This window comes from Vulpes lagopus, chromosome 9 (assembly GCF_018345385.1).
Source record: "Vulpes lagopus strain Blue_001 chromosome 9, ASM1834538v1, whole genome shotgun sequence".
Classification (NCBI taxonomy): domain Eukaryota; kingdom Metazoa; phylum Chordata; class Mammalia; order Carnivora; family Canidae; genus Vulpes; species Vulpes lagopus.
This window is the reverse complement of record NC_054832.1, coordinates 58347170-58365725: the sequence shown is the minus strand read 5'-3', so window position 1 is coordinate 58365725 and position 18556 is coordinate 58347170. Positions and strand designations below refer to the sequence as shown.

Here is an 18556-nt window from a genome sequence, read left to right as displayed (position 1 = left end):
GAAGCAGACTTCCTGCTGAGCAGGGAGCCCAATGGGAGCTCAATCCCAGTACCAGGATCATAACCTGAGCTGAAAAGCAGATAATTTTTTATATTTGTTTTTTTTTTAAGATTTATTTATTTATTCATGAGAGACACACAGAGAGAGGGCGGGGGGCAGATACACAGGCAGAGGGATAAGTAGGCTCTTCGCAAGAGCCTGATGCAGGACTCGATCCCGGATCCCGGGATCACAACCTGAGCCAAAGGCAGCGACCCAACTGCTGAGCCACCCAGGAGTGGCTGAAAGCAGATACTTACGTGACCTTAACAGGAGCCACCCAGGCACCCCTACGTGTTTTTTTTTAATTTAAAAAAAAATTTGCTTAAAGGTAAAAAGTATAGCATTACAAGGAGAAATTAAAAATATATGACTACAGTGGGATTTTTTATAAATTGGTCTCAAAAAATGACCAAAGCAGCAAACCAAGAAGATAATCACAACTTTATAAATTAAGTAATGTAGTCTGAATAATCTATAGGCAAAGACGAAATCCCAATGAAGTCAGAAAATATTTTAAGTAAAAAATGACAGAAATACAACATATCGAAATTTGAAGGATGCAGCTAAAGAAGGGTTGAGAAGAAAACATATAGCCATAAAAGCTTAGAGAATGGCAGGAATGTAATGAGCTAGCTAAATATCCAGCTCATAAGTTATTAGAGCAAAATGAATCCAAAGAAAATAGAATAAAGACAAGGGCAGAAATTAAGGAAACAGAAAACAAAATATAATAGAGAATCTTCAAAAAACGAAATGTTGGTTCCCTGAAAAGACTAATAGAGAGATAAGTCAAAGGTTAAGACTGGCAAGGAGAGTAAGAGAAGACAAATAAGAATGAAAATGGGAGATTACTAAAGCTTCTGTAGCATTAAAAAAATAAGGGATGGGGTGCCTGGCTGGCTTAGTGGTTAAGTGTCTGCCTTCAGCTCAGGTCATGATCTCAGAGTCCTGGGATTGAGCCCCACATTGGGCTTCCTGTTTAGCAGGGAGCCTGCTTCTCCCTCTCCTGCTCCCCCTGCTTGTGCTCTCTTTCTCTCAAATAAACAAAATCTTTTTTTAAAAAAAGAATAAGGGATATTGAGTATTTTAGCTAAAACTTTTTCAATGTTTAGATATAGTGGAAAATTTCTCAACAATACAAATTTCCAAAACTGGCACAGATTAACACCAAACTGTACAGCTCTATAACTACTAAAAAAAATTTAAAACAATAATTAAAAATATTTCCACAAAGAAAACTCCAGAGAGCTTCTCCAGCAAGTTCACCTAATATTTAAGGAAGAATAATGCTAATGTCACAAAAATTTGTCTAAGAATAGAAAAAGAAAAATCAATCCCCAACTATTCAGTGAGCTATTGATTCCAAAATCCAACAAAAACAGTATAAGAAAATTTACAAACCTATTTCATTCATGAATATAACTGCTCAAATTTAAACTGTATAACAGTTCATTGAACAAAGCAATACATAAAAAGAAAAATCATGATGAAGTTAGGTTTATCCCAGAAATGGAAGACTGGTCTAACATTTGAATTTCAGACAAAATCAATTAACAGAATCTGCTGTTTTTGTCTCTGAGAAGACAAAACATATAGCCATCCTAATAAACAGAGCAAATGCTTTGATAAAACTCAACATCATTTCACAATAAAAACTCATAGTAAACTAGGAAAAAAAGGAACTTCCTTAATAAGATAAAGTGCATTTTCCAAAAAACGTATAGCAAACCTCAGCAAATGTTAAATTTAATGTTGAAATTTTGAAATTAGAAAAAGACGAAGATGCCCTCTACTTTTACTATTATTTAACATTTTACTACAAATCCTAGACAGAGCAATAAGGCAAGAAAAAAATGGTACAGAATTAGAAGTATATGGTGCCTAGGTGGCTCACTCAATCATCTGCCTTCTACTCAGGTCATGATCCAGGGTGCTGGGATTGAGCCCTGTGTCAGGCGCCCTGCTCAGAGGAGAGTCTGCTTCTCCCTCTTCTTCTGCCCCTCCCCCTTGCTTGTGCACACATACTCTCTCTCTCAAATAAATAAAAAAATTTTAAATTAATTTAAAAAAAGAATTAGAAGTATAAAAACAAACTGTCAAAAAAAATAAAAATAAAAAAATAAAAACAAACTGTCATTATCTGAAGATATGATACATAGGAAATCCAAGGATATCTACAGATAAATTGTAAGAATTCATGAGAGTGTTTTCTGTGTAAATAGTAGTATACAATGCCAACTGCATTTTTATATCCCATCAACAATCAAGTAGAAAATTACAAGATATCATTTAGATCAAATGAAAATAAAATACCTATGATATTTAAGAACTTTACAGAAAATAATAAGCACTGAGAAAAGTTAAGAAAAACCTAATAAACAGAGATATGCCTGAAAATCAATATGTATCAATTCTCTTCAAATCGTCCCTATAAATTCAATGAATTCTCATCAAATTCCCACATGTTTTTACAATACTTGACAAGCTTGGGACACCTGGGTGGCTCAGTGGTTGAGCACCTGCCTTCGACCCAGGGCATGATCCTGGAGTCCCAGGATTGAGTCCCACATAGAGCTCTCTGCATGGAGCCTGCTTCTCTCTCTGCCTATGTCTCTGCCTTTCTCTCTGTCTCTCATGAATAAATAAATAAAATCTTAAAAAAAAAAAAAAACAATACTTGACAAGCTGATTCCAAAGTTTATATGGAAATACAAAGTGCTAAGAGCTTCTAAGATCCTTTTGAGGAAGAATAAGGTGGAGGCATTATTCTTCTGGATGTCTAGACTTTAAAGTTAACATGATGGAAAAAAAGAAAAATTTGGCTGCAACAAAATTAATTACTTCCTGGGCACCTGGGTGGCACAGTCGGTTAAGCGTCTGCCTTTGACTCTCATCATGATCCCAGGGTCCTGGGATTAAGCCTGGAGTAGGGCACCCTGCTGAGCAGGGAAGGGCCATGCATCAGGCTCCCTGCTTGAGAGGCGTCTGCTTCTCCCTCTCCCTCTGCCCCCCCATTCATGCTCTCTTTCTCTCACTATCTCAAATAAATAAAATCTTTAAAAAAAAAAATTAGTTTTGTTCCTCAAAGGAACATCACTAAAATTGGAAGAAAAAAAAGTCACAAGAAAATATATTTGAAATGCCTTGTAACTAAAAAAGACTCATAGTCCAGAATATACAGTGGATTCCTAAATGTTACTTTTTTAAACCAGTACAAAAATGAGCAAGAGAGCTGAACAGGCAATCTATGCATGAAAATTTGGATTATTTTACCAGATGTCACTGAGCTTTGTTTAAAAAAAAATTTAGGGGATCCCTGGGTGGCTCAGCGGTTTGGCACCTGCCTTTGGCCCAGGACGCGATCCTGGAGTCCCAGGGATCGAGTCCTGCATTGGGCTCCCTGCTTCTCCCTCTGCCTGTGTCTCTGCCTTTCTCTCTCTATGTCTATCATGAGTGAATAAATAAAATCTTTAAAAAAAAATTTAGCTTCAATAGCTTCATGCCACTTTAATAAAATTTCACAATTACAGTATTCTGTGTACTAACAATGAATTAGTACATGGTACAACTAAATCCAGCTTTCAGATACAAAGCTTGATACTTCTAACCCACAGTTTTCTTTTTTGGTTTCTGGGTGAAAGCATAATCAGCTATAATCAGCTATTTCATTTATCTCAGAACATAACAACTTCCATCTGGTATCCACACGTGTGTACTATTTGACATTTATTCTTACACTAATATTTAGGTTTTATTTGTGTTCATATTGTATTACTACTTTTAAGCTTCACTGAATGAAGTACTTCTAGCACAGTGGTTAGAAAAACACTTAAATATAAACAATGCAAATTATATGACAAAGAAATACACTCTTTTAACAAAATTTTAGTGAAGATGAACTAAATGACATAGTTTTTGTAATATATGAAACATTGATAATATATTCATTATAGAATTTCTGAAACAACTATCACAAATGTTGTAGTTCAAATCTGTGTGATGTCTTTGAATCATGTCATTGCTTTTTCTTGTGAAACTATAAACCATCAGATTATGACAAATCAGCAGTAGTCTATGGGACCTCACTAAGAAGCACTGATCAAGTACTGTCCACAGTCAATCCCTGGAGCTGAGTGAATACATACTACCTCCCATATCTGGGCTGGCCTGCCCTGACCTGAAGACAGCAGACCCTAGGTATAATGTGTGCTTGAGTCCTTGGCTAGAGCCAGGCCTCTGCTACCTGTTATTTTTTCCAGTGTTTGATTTGTTCCCCAGCTTTACTAGCCCCTGTGTTGTTGCTGGAATGCTTGCTAGCTAACAGATTAAGCCAGCTACGTCAGAAGCTTCCTCTACTGCTCTGAAGGTCAAAACACTTGCCAAAATAAATGGAAGCAAGATCACTGAACAGCAAAATATATTTCATCTGTTTTCACATGCTATGTACACCTCACTCTCATTCAATTCTTTTGCTGTTTCATTTCTAAATCTCATTTATCTACCCAGGCCTGATACTCTTTGACTACAATCTTCTGCTCTTAGGTAATACTGTTCTCATCTCAGCATACATGTTGAATCTGTATCTGCAGCTTTCCATCTGACCTGTTCTGACACCTTCGAGACTGTTAGAACAGGTGCTTCCAGATTTATTTTTGCCATTCACCCACCCTTGCCTCACACAACTTTTATGGTGGCATGTTCGATAGTTTGTGGGTACTTATCCTAGACTTATCTGTTAATATTTTTAAAAGATGACTGTGCTAAAGGACTTTGAGGGGATCCCTAGGTGGATCAGCGGTTTGGCACCTGCCTTCAGCCCAGGGCATGATCCTGGAGTCCCGGGATTGAGTCCTGCATTGGGCTCCCTGCATGGAGCCTGCTTCAACCTCTGCCTGTGTCTCTGCCTCTCTCTTTCTCTCTGTGTCTCTCACGAATGAATAAATAAATAAAATCTTATAAATAGATAGATAGATAGATAGATAGATAGATAGAGAGAGAGAGAGAGAGATAGATAAATGCCTTTGATTCCCTGCTAACAAACACAGTGGTCACTCAGAAGGAAAAAAAAATCGTATCATTATAAAAGCAATTACATAAATGAACTTCATAAGTCATCTTCCTACAACTCAAAAATTTTTTAAATATTACAAATAATAATTTAAATTAAAATGTTAATTCATTTGCAAAGTTTTATTATTTTGCTACACAATAACTTTAAGACTGTCAGATTTTTATCTTTAAACAACTCATTTAAATGAGTCAAGCCCTCGGGACACCTGGGTGGCTCAGCGCTTAAGCATCTGCCTTCAGCTCAGGGCATGATCCTGGAGTCCCGGGATCAAGTCCCACATCGAGCCCCCTGCATGGAGTCTGCTTCTTCCTCTCCCTATATCTCTGCCTCTCTGTGCGTGTGTGTCTCACGTATAAATAAATAAAATCTTTTAAATAAATAAATAAATAAATCTCTAAAAAAAACTAAAACAAAGTTCTAAAATAGCATATACTGAAAACTTAATTATCCTTCAATGAGTCACAAATAAAATTGATGAAAATGATTTATATATTTTTTAGAAACCTGAAGATTTTAGTCACAAGTAGAAAAATTAACTCAATAGAATGTACTATACACAATGTGTGTATGTGATATACAATTTAGTAGCCATTATTTTCTCTTCAAAAAATTAAAATATCCCTTTCTAAAAAAATTAAAAGCTTTAAGAAATATGCTTTGGAAATCAATATTCAAATCATCTCATCAGAGATTTTTCTTTGTCTAGTAATCAATACAAGTAATTACATCCATTTTGTAACATACAAATTTATTTTTGGGGTGATAAATATGAGCATATTGTCTCTAGATATTTTTATTTCCACATTCAATTATAACAAATGATAACATTACTTAAATAGTTTATACAAAAGCCTTTACTTTGATAAACTTGCTGCAATACTATAATGAATCCACTGGGGCTTTCTGAAGGGGGAAAAGCAATATGAATTCAGTGTGAAAACATTTAAAAGCACAGCCAAATGTTCCCATTTGACTACAATGTTTATGAATACCCATAAAATGGAAGCTGGCCTAAGATATTCTAAATTCCTTTTTCAAAAGGGGTACTCAATATACTCCACAGGAAAAAAAAAATGTTAAATAAAGGCAATGCCAGTTTTTATTCTTAATATAGGTTTTAGGTGATTTTTCTTCCCTCAAGTTTTGGAGTTCAAAAAATACTTCCTAGAACTCTTCAAAGCTAATCATGTAAAAAGAAAAACGATAAAGCATTTTATGAAGTGAAAATACTAGAATAAAATTTGTCTTGGGTCTTAATGACATCTAGATAGTAATGTCCTTAACTAGTAGTATTCCTCACTTTTTGGATATCAAGATTCCCAACCATGGTGTATCTGTGACTGTATCGTAAGTTTACATCTCCAACAAAGCCAAATTTAATAGCTCTCAATCGGGCAGACAGGCAGCATATATACACCACGAGTTTCTTAAGGTACTACTATATACATATATTATATTGGGTACTATGAGATAAAGAAACATGGAGATTATAAATTGAGAAAGAAGGTAAAGTTTAGAAATGTATGAAAAGGGGGTGCTTGGGTGACCCAATCAGTTAAGTGACTGACTCTTGGTTTCAGCGTAGGTCATGATCTCAGGGTTGTGAGACTGAGCCCCTAGTCAGGTTCCACACTCAGCATGGAGACTGCTTGGGATTTTTTCCCTCTTCCTCTCCCACTTTCTCTCCCCCTCTCCTGGCTCATGCACACACATGAGTGCACTCTCTCTCTCAAATAAATAAATAATAACTTTAAAAAAAGAAGATAAGTATGAAAAGCTAATCAATACGAGATACTATTTGTTACCAGCAAAATGCCTGCCACATGGTCAGGATTTAATATCTGTGGATTTTAACTTGATTACATCAAAGGTGACCATCCATGGATCTGACTGGAAAAAAAGTTTTCCTGACAAGCCAATTATAATAAAAAGTTTTGGGACAATAAGGAAAATTTAAATATGGACTGGGTATTGGATAATTCTAATGAATATGAATCATGCCTAATATAAGAACATAAAAGAAAAACTTCCATATTTTTAGTGATATACACTAAGTAGGTAGGCTGAAATGATCTGTGGCTAAATATCAGCTAGTATTAGTTATTATACCAGTATAATAGTATACTTAATAGTCTACTACTTAGTATATCCACCTTTGGATATGTTTGAAACTTACACAGTAAGAATTAAAGGTTTCTTCAATACTGGGGCTTGAGTTCGCAAATGAAGATGAATAGGAAGAATTTTAAAAGGAGGGCATTTTAGGTATTGTGCCTCAATCTAACCTCTAAATCTAAATGCCTAAATCTCTCAGCAAGTGAGTTCCTCAATCCTCACCAGTTAGCTTTCTTTTCCAAATTTTCCTGATAATCCAAAAGCTCATGCTCTTGGCCCTATTCCATCTACTACATCTCTCTTCTAAATTATGTTTCTAATTCCATCCATATCCTACTCCTCAGTCGTTAATGGCATCTGGCTGCAAACTGTAACATCAGTTAGAGATAGGCATTCTAAACTATAAACTGTGGTAAACAACCTCCGTGAACCCACAGTCCCTTAAAAAACCCAGACTGTCTATTCTAACATGTCCTTGCCATTTGAACGTTTCAACCAAGTTGGCAGGTGGGCCTGGTTTTACTTCCTAGTTCTTGCCTTTCCCCCATATCTCTATTACAACCTGGAGGTTTCTATTTTTTTTTTCAGTGTTTACAAACTTTTTTTCTATAAATGTTATAAATACCTGCATCACAAATTCCCGACGTCGAGGCATTCCTCTTTCTGAAAGCAAAACATAATCTGGCTCCTTTTCCTTTTTGGCCTGTTGAATTTGAGCCAGGCGGCTAATGGGATTCATTCCTTGACCATACTCTGGTCCAGCCTAAAAAATAATTTAAGAAAAAATTTCAAAACATGCTGGTAAAACTTGTTATTGGATCCTTAAAGAAACAATGGTTCTCCCCTCATCCTCTGCACCCCAAAACTATAACTGGAGATGATAATGTGACTGGATAGCCATTTATGAACATTTATAATGGTAAATTATAGAACGGAACTGAAACTAAGGCTTCTATGGGATTGAGGCTCAAAGGTATTACTGATAAGTTGGGTCAAGTCTGCTGTTTAAACTCCTCACTATGTTAGAGTTGCTTCATAACTTCTGTTCATCAAAACACACAAAAAGAGGGGCACCTAGGTGGCTCAGTTGGTTGAGAGTTCCGACTTCAGCTCAAGTCATAGTCACAGGTCCTGGGATCAAGCCCTGTATCGGGCGAGACTGCTTGTCCCTCACCTTCTGCCCCTCCCGCTGCTCTGTATTTTTTTTCTCTCTCTCAAATAAATGAATAAAATCTTTACAAAAAAAAAAATGTAAAAAAGCCAAGCCATGAACTGGTAAGGAGATATCTGCAATATATATATCTCCTTGAACTGGTAAGGAGATATATTGCAGATATCTCCTTACCAGTTCATATATATATATATATATATATATATATATATATATATATAAAAAACTAAAACAAAGATATATCCAGTATCTAAAATATACATCTTAAAACTCCTAATAAGTATTAAGACAATGTAAAAGAAAAATGGGCAAAAGAGATGAATAGATTTTTAACAGAAAAAAAAATAGGAAAAGATAATCTCATTAAGACTCAGAAAATGCATGTTAAAACTACAGTGAGATACTATTTTATACCCATCCACTTAGCAAAACTTAAGAAGTCTGACAATCCCAACTGGTGAGGATAGAGAGTAACTGTTGCCCATATGCACTAGCTCATATGTACAAAAATAACCATAGTTGCATTATTTGAAATAGAAAAAAAAACTGGAAATAACCTAAACATTTATCAAAGAACAAATAAGTTATGACATATTTATCTAGTGGAGCAGCATATAAAAATGAAAATAAATTAAGGATAGCTACATACCTCAAAATGAATGAATTTCAAAAAAAATACTTCAAGAAAAGCAAGCACAGAAGAATAAATATCAAATGATATAATTTATGTAAAGCCCACTAAATCCACCAAACACTGTTGAAATTAAACAAGATCTAAATAAGTGGACAAACATATGTTCATGGATCAAGACTCAATATTTTTAAAACATCAATTCTCTTCAAATTGATACATCAATCCACTGCAATCCCAATCAAAATCCCACCAGGCTTTATTTTGTAATAATTGATAAGCTAATGCTAAGATTCATATAGAAACTCAAAGGATTGATAACTGAACTTTGAAAAAAAAACAAAAAACAAAATTGGAGACTCAGACTACCTGATTTCAAGATTTATTATAAAGCTATGGTGTAATCAAGACAGTATATGGAGCACTGGAATAAAGATAAAGAGATTAGTCAACACAGCAGCATCCGGAAACAGACCCATACGTATATGGTCAACTGATTTTTGACAAAGGTGTGAAAGCAATTCACTGGAGAAAGGGTAGTCTTTTCAAGGGTAGTTACTGAAACTGAATATTTATATGCAAACAAAACAAAACAAAAAAAAAACAAACCCACCAACTTCAATCCATACCTCATACCATTACAAAAATAAGCTCAAATGGTTCACAGATTTAAATATAATATGTAACTATAAAACTTGCAGAAGAAAATATAGATGAAATTTCTGTGACTTTGTTAGGTGACAATTTCTTAGGTACAACACTAAAATTATATTCCATAAAAACAATAAATTGGACTTCTTCAAAATTAATAACTTCTAATCTTTGAAAAGGATGAGTCATAGGCTTGGAGAAAATATTTGCAAACCCCATATCTGATAAAGAACTTGTACGGGGAGGGGAGTGAAACAGGTGAAGAGGATTAAGAGGTACAAACTTCTAGATATAAAATAAATGTCATAGGGACATCATGCACAGCATAGGGAATGAAGTCAATGATATAATAACAACTTTGTATGGTGACAGATGGTAACTAGACTCAATGGGGATCATTTCATAATGTACAAAAATATTGAAACACTATGATGTACACCTGAAACTAACAGGATATTGTATGTCATTTATGCTTCAATTTAAAAAAATTCTCACTGAAAAAAAATAACTTGTATCCCAAGTATATGAAGACCTCTCAAAATTCAATAATATATTTATTATTTACATTTTATTATTATTATTTATATTACTTAATTTTTCAAATGGGCAAAAGAGCTAAACAACACTTCATCAAGCTTCATGTGTTATCAAACACATAAAAAATGCTCAATATCATCAGTCACGGGAGAAATGTGAATCAAAACCACAAAAAGATATCAACACACACATTTGTGCAACTGAAATTTAAGACTGCTACATATTAGAAAGGAGGTGCAGCAATTAGAGTTCTCACAGGGCTGATAAGAATGTAAAACAGTACATTCATTTTAAAAAACAATTGGCAGTCCCTTAAAATGTTGAATATACACCTATTAAATGACCAAGTCATTCACTCCCAAGCATTTATCCCCCCCAAAAGGGAAGCTTATGCCCATAAAACTCATACACAAATGTTCATAGCAGCTTTACTTACAGCCCAAAATGAGAAACATCCAAAATATTATTTTTTTTAAAATAACCATAGGGAAAATGGATAAACAAAGGGTGGTATAACTATACAAGAAAATACTACTTGGCATTAAAATAGAACCAATAACTGATACATGCAACATGAATGAGTTTCAAAATGATTCATACTAAGTGAAACAAGCCAGCCAAAAAAAAAAAGGGTTGTTTCTTGGGAGTGGAGGATGGAGGGGATTACAAAGGAGCAAGAGGGAACTTTTGGGAGCCATAGGTAGGTTCATTACCTTGATGATGGTTTCACAGGTGTACACACATATCAAAACATATCGAATAGTAGGCTTTAAATATGTACACTTCATTATATGTCCATTGTACTTCAATAAAGCTGTTTATTAGCTTTTTTTTTCTTTCAGATTTTATTTATTTATGAGAGACACACAGAGAGAGAGAGAGAGAGGCAGAGACACAGGCAGAGGGAGAAGCAGGCTCCATGCAGGGAGCCCAACGTGGGACTCAATCCGAGGTCTCCAGGATCACACCCTGGGCTGAAGGCAGCACTAAACCACTGAGCCACCCGGGGCTGCCCAATAAAGCTGTTTTAAAAGCTAACTAACCAAATACTAACTTTTCAGAAAAACATTCAGTAAAATTATAAAGTAAGGAAATATTAAATATAAAACGAATGATTGTGGTTATGTGAGGTGGCATCTGAATGTGACAGAAGAGGGGCACATACACAACTTCAATCTCAGTCAGAAATGTTCTACATTCAAGTTGGGCAGTAGATCTTATTTTTACTTAATATACTTTTTAACCTACAAATATATAAACCATTTAGAAGGCACTCTATTTTTAACATTATATGGGTAATGTTTAAGAGGAAAGCTTTTTAAATCTTTTTTTTTAGGGACACCTGAGTGGCTCAGTCTGCCTTTCCTGGGATCGAGTCCCACATCAGGCTCTCTGCAAAGAGCCCACTTCTCCCTCTGCCTATGTGCCTATGTTTCTGCCTCTCTCTGTGGCTCTCATGAATAAATAAATAAAATCTTAAAAAAAACACACACACACAACAGAGGATTATAAGGGAAGAGAGGAAAAAATAAGATAAAATCAGAGAGGGAAACAAACCATAAGAGACTCTTAATCATAAGAAATACCTGAGAGTCACTGGAGGGAAGAAGGGGGTTGGGGGATGGGGTAAATAGGTGATGGGCATTAAGGAGGACATGTGATGTAATGAGCACTAGGTATATAAGTGCTATATAAGACTGATGAATCACTGACTTTTACCTCTGAAACCAATAATACATTATATGTTAATTAGTTGAATTTAAATAAAAATATTTTTTAAATAACTCCCATGTTTTTATTTCAGCAGCAGGATGGTGATGCCAGGCACTGTGATAGGGAATGCTGGAGGAGAAGGAAATTATGATGAGTTTGATGTGCCTGTGAAATTTCGAAGTGAAGATGTCCAAAAGGCAGTGCAGAGCACAGAAGAGTACTTGAGAATCATCTATATAAAGACTGAATTAAAGCCCTAAAAGTATGAAAAGAGTAAGAGAAGAAAAAGACTGAGAACTTCAGTACTATAAGAGTTAAGTGGAAGACCAGGAGAGAAAAGGAAAATTTTAGCTTTTGATAAAATAATTTTTTCCATCTCTACTTACATACCCCCCACCGAAAAAGAAAACTAAATGAATTATAAAGAAAGTACTTATGAAAAAAGACGAATGTAGATAATTAGTTACAAGTCTGAGATATCAATGAAAAGGTGAAGGGAAGCTTTTGAGTCCAGCACTAGAGTATGCCTACTTCATGAAGATATTCAAGTAAAAATGTAATTTCAATGATATACTGTCTTTATTCTTGTTTAATTTGCCTCTTTTATAAAAGTGTCCTTAAGTTCCCTGGGGAAGCCTGGGTTGCTCATTTGGTTAAGCATCTGACTCCTGATTTTGGCTCAGGTCATGATCTCAGCGTCATAAGATCAAGCTCCACATCTACCTCTACAATGGGCATGGAGCCTAATTAAGATCGTCTCTCTTCCTATCCCTCTGCCCCTCCCCTCACTTAAAAAAATGTTCAGTTCCAAAACACTGTTGTTGATATGGATTCCAATGACAAAAAAAAAAAACAAAAAAAAACCAGATGGATAAATCCAATTAGATAATAACAGAGACTGAGAACATTAAGAATGGCTGATTTCTTCCCTTGATTAAAATTTACTACTAGCATCCTTGATAATTAAGTTATTCCTTGGATATCAAGTCTTCTGTTGTCTTTTCACAAACTAGTATAGACAGTCTTATAACAGTTGTGTCCAGAAAATTTTATCTTCAACATCAGAAACACTTCTCTGAAGTCTCATCTTACAGAAGAGAAGACATTAAAACACAAAATATAAGCCCAGAGACCTCAGAAGGGCAGTCTTACATTTTAACAAGAAAATTCCGTAGAGTTAATCTTAAAATCCAAAAGGAGTTCACAATCAGTCTCCAATGGGCACTGGAATCAGATATTACTGGACCTAGAACCTGACTGTTACATGATCTTGAGTAAGTCTCTTAAACATCAAGAATCTTATATGTAAAATGGGATAACAGCAACATCACAGCATTATTAAGAAAATTAAATAAAATAATGTTATTATTATTTTAAATAAAATCTAGGTAAATCAACAGTTTATTCTGTTTCTATTGCATAAGAAGGAACTATAGAGTCTAGTTGTATAAGACGTATAAGGAAGAATAAAAATGCTGAAAACCAAGATATTATTCCAACCTACCCATTAATTGCCCCATCATACTTAAAATTATCTAGATTCCCAACTCATTATATGCATGCTGCTTTCTCAAAATAACCTTACATTTCAGAAGATGTCTATGGGCTTTATTTTAACACAAGACAGACATGGTAGAAATAATTCCAAGTGTGATGTATGTGAGGAAAAATGCAGGGGACTAACCTAATCTGGAAGTAGGGGAGAACAAAGAAGGCTTCCGTAAAGAAGTCAAGTTTAAGCTGAGATCTGAATGGTGGATAGGAAGAAAGTTCTGGAGCACCTTCCTTATATAACTAAAAGTAGCGGCAAATAATTTTGAGAATTTGAAATGTTTCTCCCCACTCTGGGGAATAACACATATACAATAATCCTGCTTTTAATAACTACAGTTAAAAACAACAAGGGTTATGTTTTTATCCTACCATAAAAATGTATAGATCTTTTCTTGCTGAATGGCTCATTATATTGTAACTTATTAAGATTACATTTAGTTTGGGGGTGTCTGGGTGGCTCAGTCTGTTAAGCCTTCCGATCAGGTCATGATCCTGGGGTCCTGCAATCAAGCCCCAGATCAGGCTCCTTGCTCAGCGGGGAGCCTGCTTCTACCTCTCTCCTCCTTGCTTGTGCTCCCTCTTGCTATCTTTGTCTCTCTCTCAAATAAGTAAATAAAACCTTTAAAAAATTTTTTTAAAGATTAGTTTCAGCTTAATAAATTAGATAGAAATTGTTGTGACCAGTTTTGTGCTGCCATTCTGATGCAGAGTACTGTTTTTTTCATCAGGGAAAAACTACAGATTTTATATATATAAAGATTTAAAACAAAACAAAACAAAAAACAGACTCACTAATACAGAACACAAACTGGTGGTTGGCAGAGGGGAGGAGAATGGGGGAAATAGGTGAATGGGATGAAGAAGAACTTCAAAAAAAAAAAGTGACAGGGATGAAAAGTATAGCATAGAGAACATAGTCAATAATACTGTAATAACAAACAGTGATAAGAAGTACTCTGCTGAGTCAATATATTGTACACCTGACACTAATATCTCAAATATATCTACTATACCATAGAAATAAAATTTCTTAAAAATATATTTAAGAAAACAGACCATGGATATATTCACATACACATAAAATGTGCATAGACAGTTTCAAAATAACAATAGTTCATCTTTATTGAGCACTTAAAATTTGCACTGTTAACATTTAATAATAATTACTAACACATTCTGTGTATATTTCAGTTAACACATCACACTCCTATGAAGCAAGTTCAATTATTATTCTTACCTTTATAAATAAAGAAATGTAAGATTAGAAAAGTCAGGTAACTTGCTCAGGTCACAGGTTTTCACAGTCAAAACTGAATCCAAATGTTACATTTTAAGGCAATATCCCACTCCCTGACCACGTGGTTAGAGCATATGAATGAAAGTGAGCCCTCAGAACCAATAGGATTCATGATAAGCGGATCTATTTGGCATTTATTTTTAGTCTACCTTACATATATAGTAGAATGCTATTTAAAGGAACACATAACCTACACCTTCTCAGTGAGATAATGATAGTATTCATTAAGAGATAATGATAGTATTCATTAAGAACATGTGCTTATATAATCATTTATTATGTAAATGTGTATGTGTGTGTTTTTAAATAAAACAGGTGCAAAAGGCAGAAAATCTATAAAAATACTGGGGTTGTACCACTGTACAATCTAAACAAAAGAAGTTCATTGGAGATAAAATGTACAGTTGACCTTGACTCTTGAACAAGGTTGGAGGAAGTACCAATGCCCCACTCAGTCAAAATGCCCCACTCAGTCAAAAAATCCATGTATAACTTCTTTTTGGTTTTATGTTTTGATTCCCCCAAAACTTAACTACAAATAGCCTACAGTTGATCAGAAGCCTTATTAGTAACATAAAACAGTGAATTAACACATATTTGTATGTTTTATTATATACTATATTCTTACACTAAAGAGGAAAAATGTTACTAAGAAAATCACAAGAGAAAATCATAAGGAAAAGAAAATATACTTATAACACTGTATTTACCAAAAAAATCTGCATATAAATGGACTCATGCAGTTCAAACCCATGTTGTTCAAGGGTTAACCATACTTCATTTTTGTAATCCTTGATTTGTAGAGCCTAACCAGAAGTCTGCTAAGTAAGTGACACTGACTTGACAACTGATATGCTGGCAGTTTAAGGCTTACTCTATGAACAGAACTCCAGCTCATGCATGTCATATATATTGAGCACTCATAGGCAGTATCCTGTTCTCCGTGCCAAATCATCTCATTTCTTTTTTTTGGTTGTTGTTGTGTTTAGTGTAAACAACCAAAACAAAATCTCCTCCAGTCAAAGAAAGAGTCAAAAAGTGTGTGCTCTATTTTCTTCTTTGGCAAAGGTATGCCATACCTGAGAGAATAGAAACAAAATAATACCATTTGCCTCATAGGGCGGCTATGAGGATTAAATGTGATAAAGTACATGAAGTGTAAAGACACACAGTGCTTTATATTTACTAGCTGCTACTGCTGTCACCAGCATTAGTATTATTCATATGATTATTACTCTGTAACCTATTATCATTTCATGATATCCCAAGAAATCACTGTATTGCAACCTAGTGTGCAGAAAGAACACAGGACTGGAAATCCTAGTAGTTCAAGTTGCTCCACAGCCCAGGTGAATAAAAGTGAGCAAATTCTTTGAACGTGTTTCATAAAACCTTACTTATAAAAGGAGGGGTAATGTCATCTACCTTATACAGTCCTGATGAGAATTACACTAAAGGTGATTATGAATAAGATAATGTCTTTTAAACCATTAAAAACTACAAATATGGAAGATATCATTATTTCATGAACAAATGCAGGTGTATAAATGTCTAAAAGCAAAACAGACTGTTACTGATTTATAGTCCAGGGCCAACACTGACTCTAGGACTGTATATAATCCACAGGTTTAGGGGCCTGTCCCACGGAAAAATGTTTACCTATAGTTACCATATTTATAAAGCAAAACTGACCAATATTCACAAGCATACACTTACCTTTACTATTGTTTTAGGGCGTTTTTTAAAAAATAATTTTGGCTTTTCAACCACAGGAAGAGGCGGAAGTTTCTTAAGCTCCTGTAGGACGGTGGTTGCAGCGCGCTTCTTGGAGAGTTTTTTGCTATTTCCCTCTCCTTCTGCAGAGAACTCTCCCACTGACACCCGAGTAACAAAGCTTTTCATATGTGGAGGTCCACTTTCTTTAATAACCTATTAAATATAAATGAAATATTTAACATAGGCACTTAAGAAATGTTCTCATTGCATGAGTCTTTTTTAAGTGTTTGTATCATAATTGAAATTATAAAGAATTATGCCAAAATTATAGATTTCTTTAATAAAATTATGAAGATATTATATAGTGACCATTTATGATACTAATGATGTTAATGAACTGAAGCTGAAAGAACAAAAAAAAAAAACAAATACATTCAATTCACAGTCAAAATTTGTGTTTTACTAGCTTAAAATAGGCAATTCTAATTATAGTGACCCAGTTTCTTATGGAACAGAAAATTAAGAATATAAAACACACCACACATTGGATTAGGTACATAGACCATTCAGAACAATAATTTGTATGTAACTGTGTACATCTCTAATTTCTTCTCTATAAGAGTAAGTTACTGAAGTACAAGACTACTTCTTCCTGGAGTTCTCTAGCCCATAAAGCATCCTGCATGTGGAAGCCTCTCAAAAATGACTTATGGGTAAAAATAACCTATTTTTGATGGAGGCCCCAAAGGCTGTTTTATAGAAAAGAATATTTCTTCCTGCGACATGATCTTTAAAAATGCCATTAAAATACCTATTTTTCTACAGTAATGGGTTATGAATCTGTCATCTATGAATGTTCCTAAACCCTGTTTTAATGTGTTCTTTAAACTATGCCAGCCTTTGGAGGAAAGAGGTCTTTCAAAACCTGAATGCTCAAAACTATAGTCTCCTTCAAAATTTTGACCTATAAAAGATACCCTATTTAGTTAAATAGCTTACCATTTAACTTTATATTAAAACTGTCTTCTAGGGACACCTGGGTGGCTCAGCGGTTAAATACCTGCCTTCGGCTTAGGTCATGATCCTGGGATCCGGGATCGAGTCCCACATCTAGCTCCTTGCAGGGAGCCTGCTTCTCCCTCTGCCTATGTCTCTGCCTCTCTATCTGTCTGTATCTCTCATGATTAAATGAATAAAATCTTAAAAAACAAATTGTCTTCTAATATGAGATACCAATTAGGAAAGGAAAAGGAAAACAACACAGTGTCTCAATAATCCAACATGGTGGGAGATAAGAAATTTATGATAAGCATACTTTCCATGTAATTTGCTAGTTGAAACACCAAACTGTTTATTTTAATTACTTTGATGAATATCTTCCTCAATTAAAAAATATATATATACTGACTTAACAGAGAATACTAAACATCTGAATTTTTATTGCTCACATTAGATCATTATTATGAAAACCAAATATTCTATATGATATGATATTGATGATTCCAAGGATATCTAAGACTTATAAAATTATTCCTATTCATTGTAGCCTTTAAAGGGCTCACGTTCCAATAATTTTTGAGTACATGTAATTACTTTTGATAGGTTTTCTAAATTTCCCCTATCATTTCTTGCTGAGACCAACAGGCCCTCAAGTATATTACATCCTTGTCTTCCTCACTTTGCTGCTTTTAATTTGCCATAAGGTGAGAAATCAGACAACCCAACTGAGGAGAATTGTGTATAAGGAGATGGGTTCTCAGTCAAGGTCAGCTGATCTTGCCAGTGAATAAAACATGGGAGCTTTCTAGTGGGTGAACATCCATAATTTGAAAGATACTCCATAACTGTCTTTGCTTATTTCCTGGGCTTTGCCTACTTTCTAGATATTTGAGTTACAAAATTAGTGACCTCTTAATAAAGGAGGTATTAGAATAATTTAAAACTTTTCCCTTTTAAATTTCACATTTTATAAACACTTTGCGACATGTTTATCTGGTTATAAGTAGAGAGCTGCTTAATTACTTCTTAGTGATTTATTTGTAAAAGTTAAATTTAAAC

General features: G+C 34.6%; 1 protein-coding gene across 21 annotated transcripts in view; it reads right to left on the bottom strand.

Moving 5' to 3' along the window:
- STAU2 (staufen double-stranded RNA binding protein 2) overlaps positions 1 to 18556 on the bottom strand; it is a 297168-nt gene that overhangs the window by 162123 nt on the left and 116489 nt on the right. For all 21 annotated transcript variants that reach the window (XM_041769208.1, XM_041769206.1, XM_041769188.1 and 18 more), the window contains 2 exons: positions 16499 to 16711; positions 7854 to 7991 (listed from right to left, as the gene is read on the bottom strand). In XM_041769208.1, coding sequence (XP_041625142.1) covers positions 7854 to 7991; positions 16499 to 16711 — 351 coding nt within the window. The remainder of the gene's footprint in view (positions 1 to 7853; positions 7992 to 16498; positions 16712 to 18556) is intronic.